The following is a 21,878-nucleotide window of genomic DNA, read 5'->3' as shown; positions in this document are numbered from 1 at the left end:
TGCAAGGAGCTGGACGACGAGGAGTGTCCAAAGACACTGACCGTATGCTTTGGTCGAGAGTCTATGCCCACTGCGGAAGCTATTGCTGATTTTTTTTCCAACTTGTTTGGTCAAATGGTTCATAAGGTGACATCATGCCTCGGAGGGACAAAGACTCAGGTGATTTTGCATTTGTTCTTTTCAATGACGCCTCAACCCCGCGTATTATCATGGGGGACAAACATGTTGTTCATCATAGAATACAAGGGATAAAAAGTTGGATCAGATGGTGGATAGGAACACATTTCCACTCTCTGGATTAATGTACAATACACGATGAACGTTAGTTTCATTTTTTTATTCATTTACACCAAAATTTGTTATTGTTAGTAGAGCTGATAATCACGTTGTGTGGAATTAAAACCCCATGCGATATACCACAAAAGCACCAATGGTCATTTATTTATCCAATTTAAAAATTCCATCGATCATTTCTTCCTGGTTTTGTCGTAAACTCGAAACAATTTGGTTTTTTTGTTGTTTGCGGTCATGAAGATTAAATTCAAATATAACGAACAAGTGACCAGTTATTAAGTTCATGTAGTTTGAAGTCTTTTATAAAGAGACTATGATGTAGTTGAAGTTGTTGGGAGAAATTTAGGGGACATACCAGTTTTTTTTTTTTTGGAACTATACACATTGAATAGCACCTTTTTAGTTTGACATTAAGAATTCAGGATGGTGTTTGTGCTTGTTTTTTATTTTTGTTTTTATTTTTTTCAAGGGCTCCAAAAAAAGTTTCGTCAATGTCTAACTTTACACAGTATGCCCAAAATATCAAATTTAAAACTAAACGGGCCAGTGACAATGTACCTGTTCGGAATTCAATATTTTATCAATCTACTAGTTTTCCTTTCTTTTTTTTATACCCTAAACCGGCAGGCCATTCCAATTAACACATAAGTAGATGAAGAAATGAAATAAACCCAACATTTATAAGGGTTACAATTTAACTTGTGTCGTTAATGTGTTCAAATTAATACAAACATTCACCAAATGTTTCTCAAAGCACATCATAAACTAAATAAAATACATTCATAAAAACATTAAACCATAATTACATTACGTAGGAACTTTTAAAGATCTGAAGGTGTCTGCTAGGATGATCCCTGGTTGACGGACGAGTCAGGGGAGGTAGTGGGTCGCTGCCGCTTACTAGGACCTGCGTCAGCCCCCACCTTGTTGCCGCTATTTCACACTGTAGTAAAGTTCAAAAATTTAGGCATAACAATTGGAATACTCTTAGTTGGGCTTCTTTGTTGAAGTATGCTCCGCACCGCGACGCTAGGCTACGTATGATATGTTCGGGCAACACCTTGGAGGCATAGAGTTCGTCAACGACACATGGAGGTTCCTCTTTTCGATTAATGTCCCTCATAATCATGTAGAAGACACCCTAAGCAACATACCTCAGTTCCACACTAAGCAAAGAAGATCATCTATACATGCATCATATCCTCCCTAAGTCAGCTGCCTTAATCCAGAACCTGTCACCGTCTCTCCTGGGCGTCATATGGAGGTAATTGTCTTGAGTGTCTATTAAATAAATATCCGTGGTAGTGTACCAGTTGAATAGACACACGATATGAGGTGGGAATTCGATATCATCCTGTGGTAAAACAACACAAAACCATGACACGTTAATGTTCGAAAGTTATTTGAATAGAAGCATATCAATGAACCAAGGAACAATTGTGCATTAACTTACATCTATTGTGAAAAGGCCAAAGACATAATACTGGTTGTATGATTGTTGTATGTTCCTCAATGTATTAACATACCTAACCAACAGGAAGAAACAAAAACTAATGAACTACACGAGATTGAAAGCTAAAAAAGAATTGATTTATAACCTATGCATACGTGACTCATTATTTACTGTCGCACACAAACTTGAACTCATTATGCATTCAGATTTGTAACTGTGCCCCGTTTAATGTTTTACAGATACAGCATCGTCGAGATCAAAGGTGATAGAAGAAGGAGATGCTTAGCAGAATGCAGGTTCTATGGTTGTTTGATCATGCCGAAGCTGGATGCGGTTGTTAGTCGAGGGATAGGCCACGGGAGTGATGCAGAGGAAGGTGTATAGTAGATTGATTAATGGGTGTTACTTGTTTTTTTTTCTTTTTTGTTCTGTTAGTTGAGAATTTATGAAACTTTTAATGAGAATTAATCCAAAACGTCGAATCGGTGGTATTGGAAGTAGAGGAGATATTATTAGGAAATTCTTTGGTTATCCTATTTTTTGGAAAACGTAAATGGATTATAGTCCCCTTTAATTGATTATCAATATTTTTTAGGAATGTTTCGTTTATAAAAGGAAAAATATGCATAGGTAATGAATACAACATCAGATCAGATGAATAATGAAATGTAGTAGCAAAAAAGTATTTACAGGAGTACATGATAAACATTTTTTTAGTCGAATTTTTCTGTTACATTTAAAATTGGTGTCATTAGTTGTTTTATGTGTGACAGTGTTACATTAAAAAGGACCTACACAAAGAAGATTGGAATATTTTAATAAATCTCAATTATTTTGAAAATTGTTATCCTAAACACTGAATTTTTCTAATGCATTTATACATTGTTTATGAAATAAATTTTATAAATTATTTATTTTTAAAACAAAATTGAATCGCAAAGTAATTTATTTGTTATATTCTTTATACTAGTTATATATCAAGAAACCCAGTAATCAAATGAATTCAAAATTTTAATTTAAGTCATAAAGATGTGTTTCATTTGGGAATATTGTTTTCTAGCATTAATTTGGTTAATAACAAACATTAAAGAATTTAATTTTTCAAGGAAATTAAATTTTTTTGACGTTTTTATAATGTATAAGCATTGATGAAGCGGGATTTACAGGGAGTTAGGATTGGGATAGAACGGATGATGTTAATTGTTGAAGAGTACAAATAAAAAACACCACGTTTTAAAATTTAATTTCAAATTTCAATTTTTTTAAAACTCAAAGGCTTGCTACCTAAGTAGCCGACTTCAGTATCCATCTTCTTTCAAAAGAAACTCCTCCTTGTAACCATAACCAACACACCTTGCAGCTGAAAATCGACTCCAAGAGCTTCAATCCCGCGAAAACGCTGACGAAGGTATACCTCTATGCTAACTCATTTCCTGATAGCGATCAGTAGTTATCATCATCTTCACGCAATGTCCATCTAATAAAAATTTAATGATAGTAAAATCAAGAAAAACAACTTAAGATTCATGAAAGAAACCAATGAACGATTTGGGTTTCACATTTGTTCATCTCCAAAGGAATTTTCGTATTTAGGTTTGCTTATGGTTGTTCTGTTAATGATTCAACAGTTCACGACATTTACCTATTTCATGAAACGGAAGTTGCACTATTTGTGAAAAAATTCAACCACTTTTTTCCCAATAACAAAAAGATGCATGTCTATAGATTTTAAATCATAAGTTTCACTTGTATGTGGTTTTTTTCATGAACTCTGATTTGATTCGAGTGTCGCCCTGAACTCTGTTTTGCAGTTGCCATAGATGACGTCTTCTAAGGACAAGGGTAAGAGATAGGAAACTATCGATCAGGGTAGCATGCAGAACTACAAATTGAAGTATTTAAAGCCAGTAATAAGGCCATCAATGTTCAAACTGGTAAATCACCTCCCTTAATTACAAACTTTCGATTTCAAACATTATATGATGCTATCGATGTTTTGACCGAACTTGACTTCTGTGTAATAGTCGATACCGATAACTCCGGATGAGCTCCCAAATCGTACCCTGTTTTTGGACCTGGTTGTCCCTGATGGAAGGAACGACCGTTTTCGGTGATTTTGGTCACCAACTCAAAATGGAAAAATTGCCTTGACGCATGGCTGGCAGGAGTTCTACAAGAGGTACCAAATCAATCTGGACTTCATGCTCTATTTCAAGCACAAAGGAAACTCTAATTTCCAAGTCCGGATTTTCAATTTTGGTGGCATTGAGAATTCATACCAACTCTGTCATCCGGAAGATCCGCCATATGAAAGGAATGATATCTTCCAATCTGCAAAGTGTATCAACAACCCTCCTTTAGCCAGGGCTAAAGCCGTTGCCGCTAAGGTATCTACCAAGTGGCCCTTTTTTGTGATTGAACTCACTGCTCGCATGATGTCGTCTCGATTGTTGGTAAGCATATACTTCTTGCAACCTATTGTTTAAAATATTGTTTCCTGAAGTTGCATTACACGAACTGATACTTACTAAATTATCTTGTGTTAACATCAGCCCAATCTCCCGCATCTTAGTCACTTCACTTCTCAGAGGCACCCTATCCTTCTTACACACGGCCACATAGAGGTTGAAGCTACATACACAAGGTACAGTGGAAAAAGAGACGGTAGCTTCAGCGTTATTTCTGGAAGATGGAAAAATTTTGCTTCTTTGTGAAACTTCAAGCCAGGTGGTGTGGGGATCTTCGAGGTCATATCCACTGATCCGATCACAATCATCCAGGTTCGTTGCAGATAGGATGCCTCAGGAAGAGGAGCATAAGGCATTATGCACCTGTGTTTGACATATATGTCCATGTATGATGCTAAAACTGTCAGCATAGTTTTAGGAAGTATGAAACTCATGTCTCTTTTTGTTGCTTGTTGTTAAGTTAATTTTGGTATGTCATGTATTTGAAAACAAATTTGGCTATTACACCAGCCATGGAATACTTAATCGGCGTCGCAGCCACCAGTGATGAAGGTTTTCCTATGGTTATAATTGGCATTAAAATTTTAAGTTACTGGGAATTTTTCTCTTTTTTAAGAAACTATGGCAGAATAGCTTTATTCCTTAGGGGAACAACCAGGCTTCGTTAGAGAAATATTTTTCTTATTTTTTTGGAGTTTGGTTACATGAGAATTTTTTTTATGTATTTGCACATAGGTTAAAAATATAACCCAGCCCAATCAATAAGAAATAAAACCGAACCGCAAGTATTTCTTAATTTATTTTTTTATTAATGACTCAAGGTTTGGGTACTTTATTGTATTTGGGCTTATATATCTTCAGGGTTGAATGTATGATGTGGTGCAGGTTTTTTTGTTTTCTTAGCTCAGTAAATGTTAAATAAAAAGGGTGACTCGAGAAGGCTGCAGACACCAGATATGTTTGAAGGAAACCCTAACCATATTTCATCAGAGGCAGATCCATTATCATCAACAAAGTCGCTCGCCTCATATTTTTAGATCATCATCCTAAGTCGTCTGCCCTATCATGTTAGTGGTGGTGAGTACCTTTCGAGCGTTCAAATACGTCTCTTCATCGTAAGTACTCATTCGTATCCTCTTAGATTAAGATGTGTGACTTTGTACATTATTCATCATAAGGAATTGTATGTTTCGTGTTTGATTTATTTTTTTATTCATTTTGAATTCAGATGGACAGCGGTTGAAACCAGGGTAACACGACGAAGAAGGTTTTGGCCACCGGGAAAAAAATTGATGAAAACCCTAATACCCAAACGCAACAGGATTAGTGCCAGTTTGGTGGATCCCTTTTTTGCCTAGCACACGATCGGTTGTTCCTCCTAATGTGTCCGCCATAACTTACACGTTTTAGGTATGTGAATATGTGAAATGTTGAGTTGAAACACGGTGTTTGTCGTTGTGATTTTTTGCTTCATTGATTGTGCAATTAGGTTGGTACTTAGGTCAAAGATCAGGCCACCGGCTGTCCGGAAACACCTACGGATAAGGTGCATGTGAACAATAGGGTTAGATAAATTAGCATTCTGTTACCAGTGCGCGGAGTTGTATTCCTTCCACCCACTCCTGCTGAATCTGTACGTACTATTATACTTAGCTTTGTGTATGCCATTAGAAAATAAGATGTTAAAATTTTGTCTGGAGAAAACCAAATAATAGGGCTTTTGTTGTTTTTTCTTTTGGGTCATTTGAAAGATTAATGTACTGGGTGTTGTCGTCTACAATAAAAAGCATGAAAATTTTTTTCCTAAATAGTGGAACATACAATTAAGTTCGATATCATTGGGGTTACCTATCGGGAATGAAATAAACGCAAAAGAGAGCAAGAAAGTAGATGTTACCGTTTGTTTGAATGTAGGTTTGGTACAGAGTTCTCAAGTTATAGGGATTAAAGTATGGGTATTTTGTAGTATGTACGTGTAACGGTAAATCCTAGTTTAAATTCATTGTGATCCATTCGGGTGAATCAGAGATTGATATTTCGAGTTTGAGAACTTTCCATGAAGATCACCGCTGTGTGGGAAATGATTTTCCAATTCGGACGGTGGTGATCATTATGAAAATTTCTCAAACTTGAATAATCAATCTCTGAGGTACTCGTACGAATCACCATGAATTTGAATTTGTATTAACTGTTATGCTTAAAAACCACAAAATATTGATGCTTTAATCCTTGCAACTCATGAATTCTGTGCCAACCTTCATTCAACCAAACACTGTTATCTTCTTTCATGCTCCATTTCGCTTTTATTTTATCTCCGGTTGGTAGCTCCAACGATATAGAATTTAAAAGTTGTCTATAACCTTTGTTACAAATTACATTTTAGCAACTGAGCAGGAAAAAAATTCCCAAACCTATAATGCAAAAGTATTCTCTTGAGAAAATATTATCGTTTTCAGTAAGAACCGAAATGCATCATACATCACAAATGCTGCTCCTGACGTATTTGTTATACAGCTAGTAGCTGAATAGTAATTTACACGGGAAAAAGTTGAAAATTATTCTAACACATTCTCAACTCCGCTCACGAGGAGGAGCCGGAGTTGGAAGTACCCATTCTGTATGTTAGATTGATATTGACTGAAACCAAGATAACACACAGGAGCTTATCTGATGTTGTTGACGGGCATCCTTAGTTGATGCTGCAACACCTTCTCACAAATTGGTTAGTATCGGAATAATAAATTTTTTGTATATAGTTGATATCCAAATAAATAATTGTCGGGGTTTCAAAATCGATAAAAAGCTTTTTAGACAAAGGAATTTTCAATCGTCGTGTATGGGATAAACGTAAAATGGGGGAAGGAGGGAGATGGTAGTGTTTGGGTGTGTGAATGCTGGTACAGAGTTGTGTAGTTATTAGAATTAAAGCTTGGGTATTTCGTGGTTTTTGAATATAAAGGTGAATCTAAATTTAGGATTCTAGTGAGGCGTTCGAGTGAATCGGAGATTGAATATTCGAGGTTGACAAATTTCCATGGTGACGATCATCACCATGTGGGAAATAATTTTCCGATTCATATGGGGTGAGCATTACGGAAACTTCTCAAACTTGAGTATTCAATCTCCGAAGCACTCAAACGGATCACCATGAACTTAAATTTAGATTCTTCTTTGTATTTAAGAATCACAAAGTACACATGCTTTAATTCTAATAACTCTAAAACTCCGTTTCGGAGTGTATTCAACCAAATACTATCATCTTCTTTCTTGCTCCATTTTACATTCATTCCATCCCCAGCTAGAACCTCCAAAGCCATCGGTTTTGATAGCCCTTTCCATTTTCTTTATAAGAGAATACAATAAGAAAGAATGAAGTGGGCAAAATCGACTGAAACAATTAATAACACTTACGGATACATGAAAGAGCTTGTTGTTGTAGTGTCCTTGTTAATTCACTATATTTGTTGCTTCTATAATTGCTTAACGAGCTTCATATGCTTAACATAAATTATAACACCTTTTATTTTTTTTGCAAGAGGCGATTGTGGGTTTTGGGTGACGACATGGATGAGTTGCATGTTCAAATGGCTGGATGACTCATGTAATTATAAACTTGCAGTCTTGCTTTCGTGAACTGTGTTTACAATATACTTTTGTTACAATGATTTTTTTAATTTTTAATATCAGGTAATAATACTCTATAATGTTACGGATGCCAGATGAACACATCATGGAAACGATCAACCAGAAATCCCAGGAAGTACTGCATGACTCAAAGTCATGATGTAGTCAAATAGCTGAAAAGAGAGAAAGATTGGCTAATGTTAAAGGAAATGTCCCTTGGGTTTCAGTTGATCTATTGGCTTCACATAAATTGTAACTAGTTTTACGGTATATGTAGAAAAAATTCTGTCAGTATCTAAGATCAACATCTTCAAACTGGATTTGTTCTTAATACTTGAAACTATGATATGATCAAATATAAATGTGTTTATGTTTATATTTTTGCCTAATATAACAGATTCATGACACATAACTAATCAGCTAAAACGAAATAAGAAATACTCGCTAGAATTTGAAACTGCTTTCATACACAGGGCGACAAATCTTTTCCAAAAAATTTGGGATCACGATTGGAAAGTCAAAATAACAAAAGAGATTTACACCCTCAAACTAACAAAAGAGATTTACACTGTTTGAAGTACCAGATAACCATCAACGAACAATTCAACCCTCGAGACTACGAAGTTAACTATTCAATCTAATCATTTGATTGGTAAATCAAATGCACTAAGTAGGAAAAAAATCCATTAACACAATTCTAATTGATCCACTGTATTGCATAATCACAATGGTACGAACTCCTTAACCCAAATACAACCACAATTAACTGCAACTAAAATACAGCAATGTAAGCAAAACACATACATATTATTGAACATAATTTTCATCCTAATGGACATAATACACTGTTGTCTGGTACACCGTGCTCCGTTCACAGTTAACTTAAATTACTACAAATTAAAACTCCTCAATACCAACCAATGGCAAATACATTGCGGTTAGTTAATTAGGATAAATCATGCTTATAAAACCAAATATTTGCATTGCACTAAATTCTGAAGACTAAATCTTCCAATTGGTCAACGTATCTTATGCATCGACGTGAACAATGCCATGTACGATCCTTGTTTGTTTCCACATGGCATTGACGACGGTAACAGATCTCAGACATCGTTTTGCACATGTGGTGTGTCACATTTTTCATCCATGACATCATTATCACATTCATAGTTTGTGAATGAGTGTCCTTTGTCCTGCTGTGAGTCCTTCACCTGGTGATGACATCATTATCGCGAAATACAAACCATAATCATGCATAAAAGCATAATGGTCATTCATCGCAAAGTGGTTAAAAGGAGTTTAACGCAACGCACCTGTTTTAAGGAGTAGAAGTTTTTGTTGAAAAATCCATTCATGGAGACGATGTCAATGGATTCACTACTTTCATGGAGGTTCCGCTGTTTTATATATGTTTTTTTTTAAACAAGAAGAAGGAGATCTTCATTAATTTACCCAGTTCAAGTGACAGAAATTAGAGGTTTAGATTCACAAAAATTACCTCATCAAATGTGTTGTTGTTACCCTTCCGATTCCTCATACCCGTCGCCGTCAATTTCCTTGATCCACCCTTTTTAAAAGGTTGCGCAAACAGAGGAATACATTCACATCGTTTAATGCTTTTGAAAGGGACACCCACCGAAGAAGATTTCCCCAGCATCAGCTTAGTTAGAATAAACAAATCGTACCTTGGTCTTATGTCCTAAATGGTCTTCGGACTTAACTGAAAACGACCTCGAAGAATTAGCAAACCTTTCTGGACTAAAACCTGAGTCCTTGGCTGATGCATTGCCATCTGATCACTCGCAAGGGTTACCTTGCACACTATGCTGCATCAGATCTGGACAGCGCTTGTAGTAATGACCGTACTTATGGCAATTAGAGCATGCTCTCTTCTTCTTCCAAGAAGACCTCTTGCAAGGGGCTCCTTTGCTTTTGACAACAAAGGGATCGTTGATGCCTTCCTCGTTAACATTAGGAGTTGACTTGCCTTGTTTGCGTGACTGCAAGCGGATAACTAACTTCACAAGTTCAGACTGGACTTCGTCAAATTCTGCAAGGTCCTTGCAAGCAATATCACACAGCTTGTTGCAATTCGATGCCAATGCACCAACTCGAAACTTTAAGACCCTTTCGACATCATCATTCACAGGCATTTCTGTGCTAATAAATTCGTTCTTTGCATTCTTTGTCCACCTTTTGTAGATCAATGAATCTAGGGGTGTCCATGGATCGGATCCGATCCGCATATCCGCGGTGTTTATCCGAATCCGATCCGAAAATTGCGGATATAGATCCGATCCGCAAGGCTTTCGGATCCGATCGGATCGGATCCACACACTAATCGGATCGGATTGCGGATTTTATGTTGGTATCCGCATATCCGATCCGCATATCCGCGTATCCGCAAAAATAAAGAAATAAATAAGTAAAATATTCTTTTTATGTTTTATTTTAACTAATAATTATCATATATGTTAAATTATTTTAATTTATTATTCAAGAAAAGTATGTTTTATATTATTTTAAGAGTAAACATATTTAAAAGAATAGAAAAAATAAATTTTATTGATATTTTTTTAATAAAAATAAGCTTTTAAAAATATTTTTGTGTTTTGCGGATATATCCGATATCCGATATCCGATCCGATCCGCAAATGTGTGGATCGGATCGGATCGGATCCAACCTTAAAAACTGCGGATATTGGATCCGATCCGATCCGATGATTGTAGTGCGAATCGGATCGGAATTTTGGCCATATCCGATCCGATCCGATCCGCAGACACCCCTAAATGAATCTGGAAACTCAAGGATGTTTTCGAACTTCATGGCACAGAAAACATGACTACAGGGAATACCACGTGATTCAAATAGCTTGCACAAGCACGAGAACAGATTCATACTTCTATCGACTTCCACCCGTTGATCTTTGGCTGGGTCTCCGAGAGCAGTCACACTGAACTCTACCTTGTCCAAGGTTGTGCTTAGTACCTTGATATTCAAAGCCCCTGCCCTCTGAATCTCATTACGAATTTCCTTGAAAATGTTTCGAGTAAAATAACATGATGCAGATCTTTCATATACCTTCAACGAGGTAATCATCACTGACTCAGAGCACTGAGACTTAAAGTCAGCTATTAATTCATTGTTTCTATACTCTTTTAAGGCCCTATCCAGGTTATGCATGAAGTCAATGAGGGTGTTCTTGCGATTAACATAAAATCTGATGAGAGAATTTATACCTTCACACTGTGACGTCGTCCTTATGTAACCGAAAAACTTATCCCGCAGGAAACAATGGGACCACATCGCACGAGTTTCGTACGTCTTTTCCATCCAGGTACTCCCAACAAGGTTGTGCTTATCCAAAATGGCTGCCCATCTCCGATCAAAGTCTCTGTGGTCGTTGTTGTCGTATATAAGACCCTTAAAATCGCGTAGGAAATTAGGATTCTTTATATTTTCACATGCATTTTTCTGAAGATGCCATCCGCATAACCGATGGGTCGCATCAGGAAGAACATTCTTGATTGCATCTCGCATGGCAAGGTCTCCTTCAGTTATTACTGCTTTAGAACTTTTCCCACCCATAGCTTCAACAAACGTTTCCAACAACCACTTATACGTCTCTGTGGTTTCGTCGGATAGTAGGTCGAAGCCGAAGATAACAGTCTTCCCATGATGATTGCATCCGGAGAAAATAACCAAAGGTTTGTTGTATTTATTCTTCTTGTACGTTGAATCAAAGGCAACAATATCTCCAAAGCAGTGATAGTCAACAATTGACTGGCCATCTGCCCAAAATTTATGCTCGAGCTTTTTGTCACTAGTGAACGTATACTTCCCAAAGAACAGCGGATCGTTGTTTGACTTGCCAATCAAATAGTTTATTGCCGCATTGGCATCCCCGTTTTTTACTTTTGACCGACGATAACGATCAATATGGTTGTACAAATATTTGTGTGTGAAGCCAGCATGATGATATCCACCCTTCTGGAACGCAATATATCCCATAATATGGCACGTCTTGACACCAAAATTATGAAGATTTTCTACTTGGACTTTATCAGTAATAGTGAGACGACGATTGGCCGGAACCAGATGCGCAAATTGGGGGCCGTCAGATCGTGGTTGTGAGATTCCACAAACCATGATACCTTCCATCTACCGCAGCCGTAGTCAAGCTTTACCCTAAGCCGAGCTGGACACTTGGTTCGCGTTAGTGACCTTACCTCCCTTGATCTATCATCCAAATCAAGATACCTCATATTCTTCCAGCCCTCCTTATTGCAAACAAGTTGCCTGCTAATGATTATAACTTGATTATCCCTAACTACGTCGTCCTTCCTCATTACAAATCCATGCCAACAAGCATAAGCGTTATAAAATTGGCAAGCCTCATCCTCTATCCTAAACTCCAGGTTCCAAATATCGTCCACCATTAAATCTGCTATTCTTTTTACACCACAATCTTGTTCACTCTTGCTAGTAGAATCCAGCGAATCCACATAATCGTCTTCAACATCATCTTCTGCATTTGGTTGATAATCGAAATCATCACCCAAATCATTATCAGAATCATTCTTAACATCATCCTCATTTCTGGACATAATTTTACCCCTGCCAAAATCCAAGCGGGTGACAAAAAATGTGAATAAACAGAACCAATGGTAGCAACTACAGGAAGCTAACCTAAGCTGCATGTAAAATTACCCGAACCAAACCCAACTAAACTAACCCAATTGTTTACGACCCCAGTATAACGTTTTAATTTCAATGCCCCAAACCTAGCCACAGCATAGAACTGGATAATTTTACTTAATTTCCAAATTCCAGAATAGCAACCCAACACCCTAAACAGAGAACCATGGAAAAGGCATAGACTATCATCAAAATTAAACTAATCTGGATTAACACAAAAACTTAATCGGACATACCTTGATGACAACCAAAGGTTGAACTTGAACGGATAAAAAATAAACTCCCAGAGAGAAGTGACCTTACCTAATTCGCCGTACCAAATTAGAAGGCAGCTGAAAAATGGGGATGGTAAACCAGCTTCCACCAACCACAGTTTCGTCACAAGCAGAAGTTCAGCTACAAATTTCTCTACTGGAGCCACATCAGGTTAGCATTCGCCCTCTCCTCAATTGACGTCGATGCCTAGCCGACGGAACCAGAGTACCAGTTCTGGCTCCTGTTACTTGAAGGAGATCATGCTTGCTAAATGGATGCTGGGTTGATTAATCTGTGGTATAACATACAACGAAGGCGAAAAAATGAAACAGGGTTGGGTAGTGGGTACTATGGATGCAATTCATTTTCCTATTTCACAGACATGCATGTTCAATTTCAAGAAGAGATGGAGGGTATTTAAAAAAAATTAGAGATTAGAAATTATAATTGCAAATGTTCCCCAATACATTATACAGTATGTATATACATTAGCTAATGTAGTATGTTTATGTTATAGGTTCATTAAAAGCTTTTACTGTAACCAATGATTCAATTAAATGAAGCTTTGAAAACTTTTTTTGATTAATGGCTGTGATGATGACATCTAAGCAAGGGTAAATTACCCTTAAAATTGGCTTGGGTTTGGAAGAAATCATCGTCTACTTTTCTTATGATTTTAGAATGATACTAATATTAAAAATTTAATAAGTCTAACCTGTTTCAAAAGCTAATTTAAAGAATAAATATTGTCTCATATTTATAAAGATTATTAGGCTTTTAAATTTATATCAAATGAGAATTGATGACTAAAAAATAATTATACAATCTAATTATAATAAATCAGGAGAGAACTCATTTATACTAGATGTAAATTTTGTAGACTTATATTATATCTCTAAAGATGATGAATTTCTCATTGATATAATTGATGAATTCTAACATTCCACTGATGTATAATTTAATCTAACAAACTTTTTGTAATATTATTTAAAATTTATTTGATTTATATAATCATAATCCTTTATTTATAATTTTAAAAATAAAATATTAGTGTTAGAAAGGATAGAGAGAGTAATAGAAAAAAAATTTGTGTGTATTCAAGTTGTATGGAATGACATAATATAAAAAGATATTTATAAGTGATAAGAGAATTGAAATAACAAAGACGTAATATCCTATAATAAATATTCAGATATGGTAAATAATTCTAATGAAAACTAATTGATCTTAATATATTCTAACATCCCTCCTTAAACTTAAGAGATAAATTGAGTTTGAAACTTATTTAAAACAATGAAATAAAGAAAAGAACTACATAAATTGATAGAACGAGTGCAGACAGAACTGTCGGAAGGAAGCGTAGACGGAACTGCCACAAAAAAACACAGACGGAACTACCACAAAAGAGTGCAGATTGAACTACTGCAAGAAAGCATGGAACCGCTGCAAAGAAAGCGCAGACGAACTGCCGCAAGAAAAGCACAGACAAAGCTGCCAAAAGGAAGTGCAGACAAAACTACCGCAAGAAAAGTATTAAACCATGCATCCTTCCCATGTTATCCATTTTCTTCTAGAAACAAAATTTGTTATGCTTATCTATTTTTAAGTTTGTTATGTTTATCTTTCTCTAATAGAATTATCTAAAGAATTCAGTTGTTTTAGTTATTTTAAAATCCATAATCAGTTTAGTATAAAACAGTTAGCATTGTTCTTTATATCATATACAATAAAAGTCTTCATCTTTTTTTTTCTTATTCTTTCATAGTTTTATTATGGTATCAGAGTCATGGTATTCTCCTTGAGGAGGACATACATATATGCTATCATCTTTTCGGTGAGAAATCACCATACTTTTTTCTGAGAAAAATAATTTTGTTCTTGTTGCTTACTTGATATCTTTTTCATCTCACCAAATAATTCACTCTTTTCATCTTATCCTTTCGAGTATAATGAACCAAAAATTATCGCTGTTGGAGCTGCAATTCGTCGCCACGCGCCGCTTCCTTTTGGCAGTTCTGTCTGCGCTTCCTTCCATCCGTTTGCACTTTTATTACGCTCTACGCGCCCTCTGAAGATCACTCTTATCGCGCTCTACGCGCCCTCTAAAGATTCCTCTTACCGCGCTCTACACGCTTTCTGAAGATCGCTCTTACCACACTCTATGCGCTCTCTGAAGATCGCTGCTTGCTTTCTCTTCCTCAAGCACAATATATGCTTCTCTGTTTTGGCCGTCGGAAGCCCTAGCTCCGCAGCATGCATCTTCCTCTGCGTCACCATGCCGCACACGTCTTCCTCAACCATTTCATCAGAACTTATCCAAGTTGTGAATTATTAACATCTTCCATCCACCAACTTGCAGGAGCGTATTAAATCATCCTTCCCATTTCATCTTTTTCTTCTAAAAACAAAATTGTTATGCTTATCTTTCTCTTACAGAATTATCTAGAGAATTTGGTTGTTTGAGCTATTTTAAAATTCATAATCAGTCTAGTATAAATAGGTAGTATTGTTCTCTATATCATGCACAATAAAATTTCTTTATCTTTTATTTTCTTATTCTTTCATAGTTTTATTAAAAAGCGTAGACAAAGCTGTTGCAAGGAAGTGCAGACAAAGCTGCCGCAAGAAAGTACAGACAAAAATGCCGCAAAGAAATCGCAGAAAAAACTGCTGAAAGGATGGCGAACTGCTCGAAAACTGCCGAAAAGCGGTAAACTACGAAGAGATGGTAAAATGCTAGAGGATGATGAACTGCCGGAAAGTGACAAAAAATATATGGTTTCTCCATGGAAAAGTAAGTAACGGATGACAATGATGTTTGATTTATTAGACTCGGAAAGACTCAAGACAGAAAGGATAGACTAATCGATAAGGTAAAAAAATATCAAAGGAATGACAAAAGACAAGAAAAAACGACAAAAAGAAAAAGCGTAAAAAATATGGTAATTTCATGAGAAGAAAACAACCTATCCTCCTTAGAAAATACCATAGCTCTTATACCATATTAATAAGGAAAGAAATAACAACAATAGAAAAAAAATTTGTATGTATCCAAGTTGTGTTTGAATACTGAAATAATATAATATAATAAAAAAGTATTTATATATACTAAAAAAATTAAAATAATAAAGACGTTATATCTTATAATAAATATTTAAATATATTAAATAATTTTAATAAAAATTAATTGATTATAATATTTTTTAACAATTAGAAAGATACAAATAACATGAAATAGAAAAAAAAAATAAAAAACTACTAGAATAAGTCATGAATTTACATGGATATAAACTAAGAAGAATGATTAAATTACAAAGAGAGAACAGTAAAACACTCACAGATTTCGGGAGTCCCATCCAGAAATTTGGGCAGCTTCAGTGAGAGCATCTCTCCATCTTTTGACTTTGATGTCATTGTCTCCCAGACCTCTTACATGTTTCGCAAATGATTGCTCGAAGCTCCCAGTCTGACCCCTTATCTGTGACGGATCTGTTCCATAAAAAACAGGTATAACAACCTGACCAACATCTTTTCTGCACTGCGGAATCTTCACCAGTTCTCGCAAGCACCACTTCGAAGAAGCATAGTCTTTAGAGAAAACCACGATTGACACGTGTGAGTCCTCGATTGCTCTCTCAAGTGATGGCCAAACATCTTCTCCTCCATCAATAAGACAGTCCATGTACGTCTTGATTGATTTGTTTTTCAGAGCGTTGAAGAGATGGATGGTGAAGTTGTTACGTGTGTCCGCACCTCTAAAACTAAGAAAAACATCGTACTCTTTTGCCGATGAACACATATCTTTGTTCTCAACTAGCTAGTTATTATTGCTGTTGCACAAGTAAAGGGCCAAACACCTCAACTTCATGCTATTTATAGAAGGTTGCAAGTTATATATATATATATATATATATATATATATATATATATATATATATATATATATATATATATATATAACTTATTGGGGTAAAATTAGTGGGATAAATTATTCTTCAAATTTATTTTTGAAAGATTTTATTAATTAAATCAATTTTTTAAAAATTATAAATAAATTATTTTTTAATAATTTTTATCAATAAATAATAATTTAAAATATTAATTGATAGTACATATAATATTTAGTATATTTTATTAGATATTAATCAAATACGTTTATGTTAAAATTAATTAATAAAAAATCAAAAAATGATTTACAAAAAATTATAATATATAAAAAAATGAAAAAACTCTTTTATAAAAAGAATTAGAGTATGATGGGATAAAAAATATAAAAAATTAATGTTTAAATATTTAGTATTAATTATTATTTTATTATAAAATTATTTTTTCAGTTTTTTATTTTTAAAAATTTAAAATATTAAACTTAAATTTTATTATTTAAAATTCAAAAAATTAATTAATATTAACTAAAAATAATTGGATACTATTTGAATTCTATTGGTAAACGAAGACCTAGCCAATGATGTCGTGTAAACCTTATCCCTCCCTATACAGTTTACACACTTACACATACATTAAACAATAATCATGTAATGATAAGAAAAGACTGATATGACAAAGTTGTACGAAAGTGAATGTAAAATTCTCTCTAATTTATTCTTTTTTTTTTTTTTTTCCAAAAATTAGATCAGAGGACCAACACCATACCATGCACACGCTACTATTAATATTATGGTTATGGAAGAGAAAATATATATATAGAACAGGATTGGAGTATGGTTGTATTAATTGTGGTAAGCAACCACCTAGCGATGTCATGCATTAAATTAAATTAACAACTTGGTAATTATTTTTTATTTTCAAATAGTGCAAAAGTATTTTATTTGCTATTTATTAATTATCATTAAAATAGTTGTGTAAATTTAGACGTAAAATATATATAATTATAAATATTATACGTATAAAATTATAAATATTAAATAAAATAAAATAATCTTAATTATTATGTTTCTAGTATTACTTATTGTTTTCAAATTTATGACGAGATCAATTAAGCAATGTTATTTGGTCTTTGAGTGATAGAGATGGAAATAAGTCGAGAATTGTATTTTAGCCTGAGAAAGCATTGAAAACTAATATTAATTTGTATAATGTGTACAATGAATTAAAAAAAAGAAAATTAAAATTAAAAATTAGATTATTAATTAATTATTTAATTTTAAATTTTAAAATTTGAAAATTAATATTAGTATTTAAATTCATTCACATTATATACAGTTATTTCTAATTTTATTGTAACCTCCAATATACGTCTAAAATTTACCGTCATCTTCTCCGGTTCTTGTCTTGCGTCACTGAATTTTTTGTCGGTCATACCGAGGCCGCCGCATCCTCCCACCGACACGGTCCTCACCTCCGCCAGTCAACTTGGTGCGTCTCGCCCTCCGACGCTCAGCCTAACGTTGCTGCCGCTATTTTCGTGCCTCTCTTTCGAACAGGCTTCGCTTTCTCCTTTTTCTTAAAGCTTCTTCTCACCGATGATACCACCATGCTCTCACCGATGATACCACTATGCTCTTCTTCTTTTTCGGATCCAAGCATGGTTAGCTTCTTTCATGATTTGAGCCCTATGTTTCACAACAATGTCGCTTTTGTCATGACTAACCCTTCAAAATTATGTTTCACCACAATAATAGTTTCCTCTGTTTATTCATCTTCTTCTTCTATTTTAATGGTCAATTTAGGATGGTCATTTTAGTAGGTATGCGGATGGTTATTTTATTTTTATGTAGATGATTATTTTGATTGGATTGAATTTAGTTATATATAATTAAAATATGTTAGATGTTCAATTTATTAAGTATATATGCGGATGATTATTTTTAACCTTAAGTGGATGGTTATTTTTATTAAAGGTGAGTGCCGTGTGGCAAGCCAAGTAGCGACGGTGAAATGGGATTATTATTGACGAAGGTGGAGTGGCCGCCTGTTGAGAAAGAAGAGAGTATTGGAGGATTTCATATGGTTATTTTTTTGAAATAACTAATTGAAATTTTTAAAAAATTGAAATTTGAAATTAGAGAATTTGAAATTTGAAATTTGATATGAAATAACTGGATAAGAGTTTTTAAATTTATTATTTCGTAGGTAATTTTCATTTTTAACTCATACTGGGCCAAATAAGTAGCACATTATACACATTGTACAAATACTCAATTGGCTCCCTAACAGGACTCTTTTAGCTTTGATAAGTCTAGTTATTCATATCGTAAATAAATGATTTAAGTTTAAGCCTGTTATTTCTTATAAGTTTTTTTTAGGTTCGAGTTCGACTCATTTAAAATTTGACAAACCCACAAGCATATTTGAAAAGCCTGTTTCGTAAATTATAACTCAAAATAATAAATTTAAAATTTTTAAATTAACATTAAATGTATTTCACATTTTATAATTCATAATTTATAAAGTATAATACATTTATATATCAATCGTTATCATAACTAACTTACAAAGTTACAATCCATAAATTTTTTTTGAACAAAAAATTACAATCTTAACTAATATTGATCATTGATTCTTTTTAGTTTTGTTTTATATTTAATATAAGTATTAAGTTAAAAATTTAAACTAAAAATAATTTATTTTTACAAAAAAATATTTTAACGAATCGACCCAACGAATTTCTTAAATTTTTTAAAATATATAATTTGCATTGGTCTTGAAAACGTAAAGGGAAATAACTCTTCTACAAACCAACATAAGCCAACTTTATTATAATTTAAATTTTATAAGTAAATAAAAATTTAAAAATCAAAATTCAAAATTTTAAAAAAATTCTTTCTACATTTATCCTAATTACATTTATAATACACAATAAAAACAATCCATAAAAATCTAACCCCTTTCCATTCATTATAAAACAGTCAAATCTCTCCCTCCACAAATCCGCCGTCTCTACGCATTTTCGACGCTGTCGCCCACCGACCACTGTCGCATCTTTCATCACGCTGCGTGACCTCTTCCACGCGTCCCGTCGTCGTCCTTCTTTCGTCGACGCCGTCGCCCATCGTCCCGACGCATCTGCACCACCGTGGTCCCATCCGTTGCGACGCAGCCACCGCCGGTACCCCATTCGCAACACGCGATTAACTACTCCGATCCATGACGACTCCTCCACTCGCGATGCGCGGCCTCTGTGGCTTCCTCCTCGCAGCGCGTCACCACGAGTCTCCCACCGTACACGCAACACCGTCCAAGATGTCGTCGCTAGTCACCCTACGGCTCTTCTTTTTCTCCTCTCTTATTTAGTTTTGAATGATTCTTTTAACTAGTTTTTTATGTTTCTTTTTTTTAAATTTTGGATGATTCTTTTTATTAGTTTTTGATATTTTTTTTCTATGTTTTGTATGTTTTTTTCTTAGGATTTAGATGATTTTTTTCCTATATTTTGTATTTTTTTCTTAAGATCTGAATGATTTTTTATCTTATGTTTTGGTGTTTCTTTTTTTGGAATTTGGACGTTTTGTTTTTTGAAAAGAAAAATTAGAATTTACGTAATAAATAATAAAAGATGAATTAAAATAAAAAGAGGTAATTAATAATCATTCATTTTGTATTTTATTTTTAAAAATAAATTTTAAATAATTAATAATTAATGACAATTAATTAATATAGAGTGTCGTTTTTTTTTTTGTGACTTATATAGAGTGTCGTTTAAATATACTTGTTAGCTTGTTGTTGACTATACTATTCTTAGTTTTTTAGCGAAATTATTTGATTTTTTTAATTAATAGATTTTACAAAAAATTTAAATTTGACCTGTTTAATAAAATAAGTTGAGTTAAACTTAAAATGAGTTGAACCACGAATTTTCTTCAAATTATCCATCCCAGTTCCATCCTTACTCGGTGGTTACGAATTTTCTTCGAATAATCCGTCCATTTCCATCCTTACTCGGTGTTGTTTGTTCGATTTTTAATATGAAAGCTACAGCTTATTCCTACACGACGGTGGAAATTAAATGTCGGGTTATCTTCTCCAGTCGTATATGTATATAATTATTAAAAAAATTTGAAGCAAAATGTAAGATGTATGAGTTCAATTAATTTAAATTAAATAGCCTAATTATTAATCCTAGTCTTTCAACAGATATGCCTATTTAGCTGCTTTTTCCACGTAATTGCGCAGCAATGCTTGAGAAAGGATGAAGGAATTTTCTTAGTAACAGCAAATTAAAAAAGAATACTAGTTATGTAAGAGAATTTTGTAAGTTTTGTCTTATTTAACTACTATCTGGGGAAGAAAAATATATGTATTATAATTTAGCTCTAAGTACAATAAAAACAATTACCGTAGAATTTTATTATAATTAATTTCATATTATAATTGTCAGTAACAAAACCAAAATACATTAATTATAGAAATAATTTTGAGCACGAATAGAGGAGAGTAGCGACACACAAGCACACAAATCAAAAGATCCGACAAGAAGTGCGGCAATAGCGACGAGTATATGTTGGCAATAAACAAAAGTTGACTGAACTGCTGAGAAGAAATAGATCCTCTTAAATGTTAAAAAAAATTAAGAATAAAATATTTTTTATTATTTTTTTATATTTTTTTTTTTGTTTTACTTCTAAAATTAATAGAAAAAGATCATACTTTACTCTCTTAATTATAAAAAAAAAAATTTGAGAAGATCCATGAGATAAGCTTTGATGATATGATGGTGTTTAGGAATGAGTAGTGAGCTCTTTGATGTTTGTGGGGCACGGATTCCATGTGCCGAAGACGTTTGGCGTTTTAGTGCGCATATCCTTTGTCTTTGGCTGACCAGTGCGCCTTGTGATGATGGTCGTCGGATCTTGCTTGTTTTTTAATCCAACGGCAGAGATCATCTTGCCTCTCTCTTCCTTTGATTGGTTAGTGAATCTCTTGCGTTAGAGGGGTCACTTTACAAAATTTATGTTGTAGCTGGTTATTTTTGTTAGATTCAAAAACTATCTGGGTTTATGTAGGATTAATTTATGATGTTTTAAGAAGAAATTAATTGCAGTTAGTGATTCTGTATTACGTTAAATCAGAGACGATGGGGTTCGGCTGGAAGGAAGGAGATGTGCCGTGGACATCCTTTGACGCATAC

At 34.1% G+C, this 21,878-nt stretch overlaps 1 protein-coding gene across 5 annotated transcripts; it reads right to left on the bottom strand.

The window, feature by feature from the left end:
- Window positions 1–945: 945 nt before the first annotated feature.
- LOC112777843 (toll/interleukin-1 receptor-like protein) lies at window positions 946–16,650 on the bottom strand. Of its 5 annotated transcripts, XR_011877728.1 has the most exons (5): window positions 16,132–16,650; window positions 12,842–13,085; window positions 9,338–12,457; window positions 9,153–9,236; window positions 8,278–9,050 (listed from the first exon to the last, which is right to left on the bottom strand). XR_011877728.1 is itself a non-coding variant. In XM_025823629.3 (3 exons), the coding sequence occupies exons 1-3, from the start codon at window positions 16,590–16,592 to the stop codon at window positions 1,490–1,492; spliced, it is 693 nt and encodes a 230-aa protein (XP_025679414.2). In that variant the 5' UTR covers window positions 16,593–16,650; the 3' UTR covers window positions 946–1,489. The 5 variants fall into 5 exon arrangements, 2 of the variants coding, with proteins under 2 accessions (XP_025679414.2, XP_072083983.1); XR_011877726.1 differs by having other exon boundaries at window positions 9,153–12,457; XR_011877727.1 differs by having other exon boundaries at window positions 8,278–9,236.
- Between the last annotated feature and the right edge of the window lie 5,228 nt (window positions 16,651–21,878).

Source organism: Arachis hypogaea, chromosome 19 (genome assembly GCF_003086295.3).
Source record: "Arachis hypogaea cultivar Tifrunner chromosome 19, arahy.Tifrunner.gnm2.J5K5, whole genome shotgun sequence".
Taxonomy (NCBI): domain Eukaryota; kingdom Viridiplantae; phylum Streptophyta; class Magnoliopsida; order Fabales; family Fabaceae; genus Arachis; species Arachis hypogaea.
The sequence above is the reverse complement of the archived record's forward strand: the minus strand, read 5'-3'. Positions and strand labels throughout refer to the sequence as shown.

What these genes read in the sequence shown, in the direction of transcription:
- LOC112777843 (XM_072227882.1), bottom strand. Translation starts at nt 12,001, where the DNA reads ATGGAAGGTATCATGGTTTGTGGAATCTCACAACCACGATCTGACGGC.